Below are 7,404 nucleotides of genomic sequence, written 5' to 3'. Positions count from 1 at the left end.
TTTTCGTTAATTAATAACTAATAGGCTATTATATATATGAGCTAGAATATTTGAGTTAGGTTAATTTATTAAACTCTTATAAACTATAAAAAATGAAAATAAAAAAACAAAAGTAGGTTTTTGAGGTTTTTAACACTTTTGGTTTTGGTTTCGGCCTTAGTATCGATTCGATTTAATTTTTACCATTCGGGCTTATATATTTGGTCCGAAAAGATTAGTCAAAATAATGATATTATGCCTATATTTTGTCGTTAATTTATACCTAACGGGTTATTATACATATGAGCTAAAATATTTGTGCTACGTTAATTTATCAAACTTATATAAATTACTAAAAATAAACAATAAAAATCTTAAATTCAATTCAATTTTTCTTACAAACAAAACAAAAACCGAACCGAAAACTTATTTTATAAAAACATAAAGCTAAACCTTTATGTTTTTAATTATTTCATATATATTATTTTATTTGATTATTTGGGGTTCGGTTTGATTTAATCCATTTCATAGACACTCACAATATCACAAATGGAAGGAAGCAAAGCATCTAGCGGCTGGGAGGAAGCAAAAAACAGAGGTTGGAGATGACACTGATACATACATACATACCTCCTCAACCATTTTCCATTTATGGAATCACAAATAATAAGAGGGAAAAATTCAAACCCACTTCCAATTTCAATTTCATATCAGAAACACCATATCCAATTTCAATAATATAATTCTAAATTGTCTCCACAATCGTCATCATCATCAATTCATAAATAATAATCACCAACTACTTACTATTACTATTGCTGATTGTTATTTACTCTTTCTTTATCCTTCGCCACTTCACCTTCACTCCATGTAGCACCAACAGCCTCCCGTGCGACGGCGACGGCCGCTGCATGATCTGCAAACTCACTCCTCCGGCGGAAGAGACACTCACGTGCAACACGTGCGTCACTCCATGGCACCTCAACTGCCTATCCGTCCGTCCGGAAACCCTAGCCGACGCCGCGCAATGGCAGTGTCCGGACTGCTCCATTCTCGTTGTTTCCGATCAGTCGCAGCCGTTGACGGCGGGATCTGAGCCGACCGATTCGCTTGTGGCGGCGATTCGCGCCATTGAGTCTGATGTCACACTCTCCGATCAGCAGAAGGCTAAGCGACGTCAGCAGTTGTTGAGCGGAGGAGGATCCGATGATGGTGATAAGACCGGAAAAGAGATCGAAGACAGCGGCGGAGATAACGATGTGTTGAAGCTTATTAGCGGCAGCTTTAACTGCTCGTTTTGTATGCAGTTACCGGAGAGACCTGTCACGGTATATATTATATTGTGAAAATTATGTATATTTTATTGTATCTGAACCCTAGTTTGTTATTTGTGATTTATATCTATTTGCAGTATTTGAATGTGTTTTATTAAGTACTACTGATACAGAAATATTTGGTCCTTTTTTGCTGAAAATGGTTAAAAATATGATGTATGAGGATTTGGTAAAATGGTGGTCCTTTGGGACAGTAAATATCACTAGAAATGGAATGTATGTGTCAAGTATGCATGGTCTGACTTTGGGTGGTACTTTTTTGTATTGTTTTGTTTGTTTGTTTGGATCCTCTGACACTTTCTGTAGTTATTGTTATAGTTTTAAGTTGTAACAAAGCTTGATGTAGTAGTTCTTATTGGAAGCAACTCTAATGGCTAAATTCAGTTTAGGAACTTTAAAACTGTGTATTTTGTGTGATTGCATGTTGATGTTATTAGCTCAATATCAATGCTTTTATTTTAAGATTCGTTAACTTAATATGTATCTGTTTATTCTGCAGACGCCTTGTGGTCACAACTTTTGTTTGAAGTGTTTTGAGAAATGGGTTGGTCAGGGAAAACGCACGTGTGTCATATGCCGAGCTGCAATTCCTCCGAAAATGGCAAGTCAGCCTCGAATCAACTCGTCGCTTGTAACTGCTATTAGAATGGCAAAGATGACCAAGTCAAATACTGCTTCTGGACCGGCTAAACCCTATCATTCTGTTATTAACGAAAACAGACCGGACAAAGCATACACCACTGAACGGGCTAAGTATTCGGGGAAGGCTAATGCATGCAGTGGAAAGATATTTGTGACGGTCGCACCTGATCATTTTGGCCCGATTCTTGCTGAGAATGATCCTGAGAGAGGAACAGGAGTTCTTGTTGGAGAAACTTGGGAGGATCGTATGGAATGCAGACAATGGGGGGCCCATCTTCCTCATGTTGCTGGGATATCTGGACAGTCTGATTACGGTGCGCAATCTGTGGCATTGTCTGGTGGATATGAAGATGATGAAGATCATGGAGAGTGGTTTCTTTACACAGGAAGGTATTTGATGTTCCAAACCGATAACATTTTTAGCTGAATAATCATTATTTGTTGGTTCATATGTTTTGTTTATGGTAAAATGGGATTCGGCTGCAAGACGTGTTCTTTGTTAAAGATTTTTTTGCTATCTACTGCTCGATGCTACTTTTTGAAAATTTTACTTTAAAAAAAGCTATATTTGTTATATAAGTTTTAAATTCTATAGAAGTTTTGACTATTGTGCATAAATCCTTCTTGATTTGCTATTGATAGCGGGGGTAGAGATTTAAGCGGAAATAAGAGGACAAGCAAGACTCAATCTTTTGATCAGAAGTTTGAGAAATATAATGAAGCTTTAAGGGTTAGTTGCAAAAAAGGCTACCCGGTTCGTGTTGTTAGGTATGGTTTCATGACACGTTTACATGTGGTCTTAATCTTGAGTCTATGCATCAAACTACTAAATTATCACTCCACACATATTGCGCATTTTCTTGTAAATATTTGTTCTTCAAACAGCAAAATATAATAAATTTATGGTCTTCAAATGTTTGTACTTTTATTTTTGTATGTTGATTGTTTTTACTTCTTCGAATATACAGGATTGCCCTATGCATTTCATGTGTAAATCTATGATATGTATACATGTACACACTACACACTTTATTGTTTAATATAAGTTAATCCTCATAAGGAAACTGCTTAATAGTTCTGATTAAAGATTTAAACCTATGGCCTTTAAGGTAAAATGCATATCATGGTCTATTGAAAGGTTTATTCGTTATTTTTTACATGAACTTTCTTTATTTATATAAACAGGTCACACAAAGAAAAACGGTCTGCTTATGCGCCTGAGAAAGGCGTACGCTATGATGGGATTTATAGGATTGAAAAATGCTGGAGGAAGCCTGGAATTCAAGTAGGATATGCCACTATTGGTTGATATTATATAATAATGTTAACATCATACCTTATATTATTTTTTCCATAAACTTTGGCTGATATTTTGATTTTATTAGGGACATAAAGTATGTCGGTATCTTTTTGTTCGTTGTGATAATGCTCCCGCTCCATGGACAAGGTTTGCCATTATTTTCTAGCATATGAAATCTTTAGATAGATTTGTGATTTGAATTATTTACACTCAATTACAATTTTGCAGCGATGAAATCGGTGACCGTCCGAGGCCTCTGCCTGCCATCGAGGAGCTACAAAACGCAACTGATGTAACAGACAGAAAGGGCAATCCATCTTGGGATTTTGACGTGAGATGATGCAATTTTTTGTGACTATTTGTAATTATGTTAATGCTTGCAATTGTTTGTTACATTTCAAGCTTTACATAATATGTTTTTGTGTTTGTAGGAGCCAAAAGCTTGTTGGTTGTGGAAAGTACCTCCACCGGAAAGCAGAAAACATGCAACTAACGAAGATGTTGAGGATGGAAGTAGTACAAGGAAAACCCGTCGTAAAACACAAATGTTTGTCAGTGAACGGCTACTGAAAGGTATGTTATTTCTTTTTTGGTATTAAAAAGGTATATTTTACGATTCTTGATGCATGAAAATACCCGTTTTTGTGCATGTATACTTACTCAATATGTTGGTTAAAAACTTAAAATGTGAATGTGAATTTTAAGGATGTGTACTGCAATGCAGAGTTCTGCTGCCTTATTTGTCACAATGTGATGACTCAGCCGCTCACTACTCCCTGTGCACACAATTTTTGCAAGTCATGTTTGCTGGAGGCCTTTGCGGGTCAAACTTTTATGAAGGCTAGAACGTGTGAAGGAGGACGTACTTTGCGAGCCAAGAAAAACATCATGAAATGTCCATCATGCTCTCAAGATATTTCTGAATACCTTCAAAATCCACAGGTAAGCACTTTTTTGGTTTTTCTAGTTATATAACTGTTAAATATGATTTAAAAAGTCATATTATTAAAAGTAGAATATAATGTATTTCAACAAAACTCTTCAGAAGATTCTATACATACTGAATGCACTTTTGAGGCTTGCACAACTTTCCATACCTGATTTGTTTCTATTTTAGCGGACTTGTTATCATTTTAATTCTAAGCCACACTGACCCGCTTATAATTGGTTGATATCATCACTTCTAGTAAAATCCTTGTCACAATATAGATGCTATTATCTGGTGTATTTGGATGTTTTTAATAAGCATCGTCATTAAATATTCTACAGGTGAATAGGGAATTGATGAGTGTGATAGAATCACTTCAGAGTCAGTCCAAAGAAGTGGAGGAAAATGCAGTTTCAGGAGAAGAAATGTCGAATTCAGATAAGAAAAATGATGATGTTAAAGATGAGAATTTGGAGACTGCTGAGGTTAGTAACATGAATATGGAAATTGATGAATCGGGGGCAAAAGTTGAAGCAAGTAGCGAGAAAGATAAGCTTGATGATGGTATTTTTGCATGAGTTTACTTGATCATATATACATATGTATATGTATATATATGCGTATTCTGTTTTTTTTTTCCATAAGGGGAGTTATAGGATATATGGCGTATTTTAGCAAGATGATCTTATGATGCTGTTATGGCATAAATTATGAATGATATATGAGTTTAAGACTATATGTGTTTGAGCAAAGTCTTACATTTTGACTGTCTAATTTCTGCTTGGTGTGTGCTCATCTTCATCCTGGAAGTGGTGTTTGGGTATGACATTGCTATTCTAAATGCCAACCTATATAGTGCTAAAATAGGTATCCAGGGTCACTGATTCCTAAGGAACATGTTATTGAGCAATCATGGCGCAATCATGACCTGGACATCGCATGTAAATTGGTTGCACGTGGCGTGTTTGCTAGCATGTTGTGTTGTGTGGTGTGTTTGTTAGCATGTTGATTCGTCTTAGGTTTGTGGGTGGTGGTGTTCGAGGTGCGCTTTTGTAACTTTTATAATGTATGCCGTTTTTGGAGATTGTTAATAATAGATGCATTAAACCGACCTAGCGACAAAACTTGAATGTGGGGCAACAATGGGACCCACGTGTAACGGTAAAGAGTTGAGAAGGTGTAACATATTAGGGATTCTTTTTTTAGTAATACGTCATATCGTTAACGTTTGAAAGTAACCGTCTTTTCTTTTTGAAATGATATGTCATGTCAATATTACTACCAAATTAACTGTGATCCACATGGGGGCAACAATGGGATTCACATGTCACGGGTAAAGAGCTAGGATGGTGTAAATTGTGAATAGTTAGGGTTTCTTTTTTGAGTAATGCGTTATGTCGTTGACGTTATCAAAAGTAGTATTTTCTTTTTGAAATGATATGCTATGTTATTAATAATAACTAAATTTACCATGTGATCTATTAAAAATATTATGTTAACAAAAAGTCACAAACGTCGTTTTGCTGAGTAATGATTATGTATTTTTCAAAAAAAAAAAAAAAAATCTTAAGTGACTAAACAATTCACACAAAAAAGCGTGCTTTATATAGGATGTGTGTTTTTGTATAATACATGTGTTTCAAACAACAAATTGTATATGTAAATGAAGTAATATGTACCATAAGATCAAATATAATGAGATATGTTGGAGCGTCAATCCTTGTCACATCCCCACCGAATTGCACCAAACCATTACACCACCCAAAAACCAAACAAGGAAATGCCTTTCTAGGCGCTAGTGCAATAATGAGCAAGGAGTTGCAAATGGTTGGACCGACTAAAGGTACATCCAATCACAATAGCCCACTCTCATTTTTATAAAAAAAAAACAGTAATAGTATTTGTGTTTTTAGTTAAACTAATCTGCCCCTTGACTACGCGATAATGACTTGGCGATTAGTAAATGTCATCTGTTACACTTAGTCTAAGAGTATCAGTAGTGGGTTTGTGTATCAGCTCTTATAAAGTTTAAGTAATTTTTATTAAGAGTATGAATTAAAGCAAATCCAATATATAAAAATAATTTGAAGGTATGAAATTATATGCAAGTAATCCTTCGGTGTTTTGCTTTTCACCGTGTAGTGTTTTATTTTATTAACTTTCGTACCATTAGATTGTCTTTCAAAACGAGAAAGACTATATAATGCGATAATGGGAACCGCTATTCAATGTAATAGTGGACACAGTGTAAAGATTATGGTTTATTTATAATATTATGTCATGTCATTGACTATATCAATAGTTAGTAACCGTTTTTTTTATTTAAACAATATGTCATGTCATTGATAACAACCGAAGTTTAATTTTTTTTTTGAATGTTTAAACTTTCCTCCTACTATTTAAATTAAACCGCCATTGCCGGGGATCGAACCCTGGACCTCTCACCCCAAGGCCAAAGCCTTTACCATCCCACCAAAGTGGAGATGGCAACAACCGAAGTTTAATGTCATCTATTGAAATTTTCTTTTAAAATAAAAAGGTCACATATATCATTTTGCTAGTTAGTGAACAAATATCTTTTAAATAAAACTTCTTTAAATATCATCCATCAATTACACGTTAAAAAAGTATGCTTTATGTGAGATGCGTGGTTCAAACATATAGCTCTAAACATTCAAATCGACAAACTGTATGCACAACGACGTATTTATTCAACATAAAAAAGAACATATAACTTATCACCATGCTCAAATATACTAATACAAATAAATCAAGCATGCAAATCTTTAACATAAGAGTGTAACAAGTCAAAACAGTTTTATGTTTTCATGTCAAATAGTAAGTTATACAAAGCTAAAACGATATTCATTAAGGTTTGCATTAAATTGAACATGTATATATAAAAATAATTAAAGATAAAACTTTTTATAAAAATGATTGGGAATATATAAACCGTTATTATAACTTAAAAAATTGAGTTGAAACATCCAAAGACTTTGTAGGGGTATGGTACTAAACCCGGCTTACGACCTTAATTTATTATGTTTGGCTTATTTTATTTTATGGACTAATACAATATTATTGGGCTGAGGGGGTTTTGTGGAGGTAACCCTAACTGGGCTAGGCCCATTAGGGTACCATGATGGTGGCCATGAGGCTCCCTATATAAGGAGGTCTCCACCTCCTTATTAAAGGTTGTTGTTCTCAATAAGAGCCACCAC

At 34.8% G+C, this 7,404-nt stretch overlaps 1 protein-coding gene across 1 annotated transcript; it reads left to right on the top strand.

The window, feature by feature from the left end:
• The first annotated feature begins 817 nt into the window (after nt 1-817).
• LOC143598638 (E3 ubiquitin-protein ligase ORTHRUS 2-like) lies at nt 818-4,863 on the top strand. The gene is made up of 9 exons (XM_077076806.1): nt 818-1,307; nt 1,813-2,345; nt 2,598-2,723; nt 3,141-3,240; nt 3,341-3,402; nt 3,484-3,586; nt 3,687-3,828; nt 3,980-4,197; nt 4,525-4,863. Exons 1-9 carry the CDS (start codon nt 891-893, stop codon nt 4,759-4,761), a joined length of 1,938 nt encoding a protein of 645 aa, XP_076932921.1. The 5' UTR covers nt 818-890; the 3' UTR covers nt 4,762-4,863.
• The last annotated feature ends 2,541 nt before the right edge of the window (nt 4,864-7,404 follow it).

Source organism: Bidens hawaiensis, unplaced genomic scaffold (genome assembly GCF_021521415.1).
Source record: "Bidens hawaiensis isolate Kalapana, Puna unplaced genomic scaffold, B.hawaiensis_p1.1 tig00050613_1, whole genome shotgun sequence".
NCBI lineage: Eukaryota > Viridiplantae > Streptophyta > Magnoliopsida > Asterales > Asteraceae > Bidens > Bidens hawaiensis.
The sequence above is the reverse complement of the archived record's forward strand: the minus strand, read 5'-3'. Positions and strand labels throughout refer to the sequence as shown.

Excerpts from the sequence above, each read along its gene's own strand:
- LOC143598638 (XM_077076806.1), top strand. The coding sequence starts at position 891 with ATGATCTGCAAACTCACTCCTCCGGCGGAAGAGACACTCACGTGCAAC. Across the intron at positions 3,241-3,340 it reads GGAGGAAGCCTGGAATTCAA|GGACATAAAGTATGTCGGTA; the intron begins GTAGGATATGCC and ends TGATTTTATTAG. Across the intron at positions 3,587-3,686 it reads ATCCATCTTGGGATTTTGAC|GAGCCAAAAGCTTGTTGGTT; the intron begins GTGAGATGATGC and ends TTGTGTTTGTAG.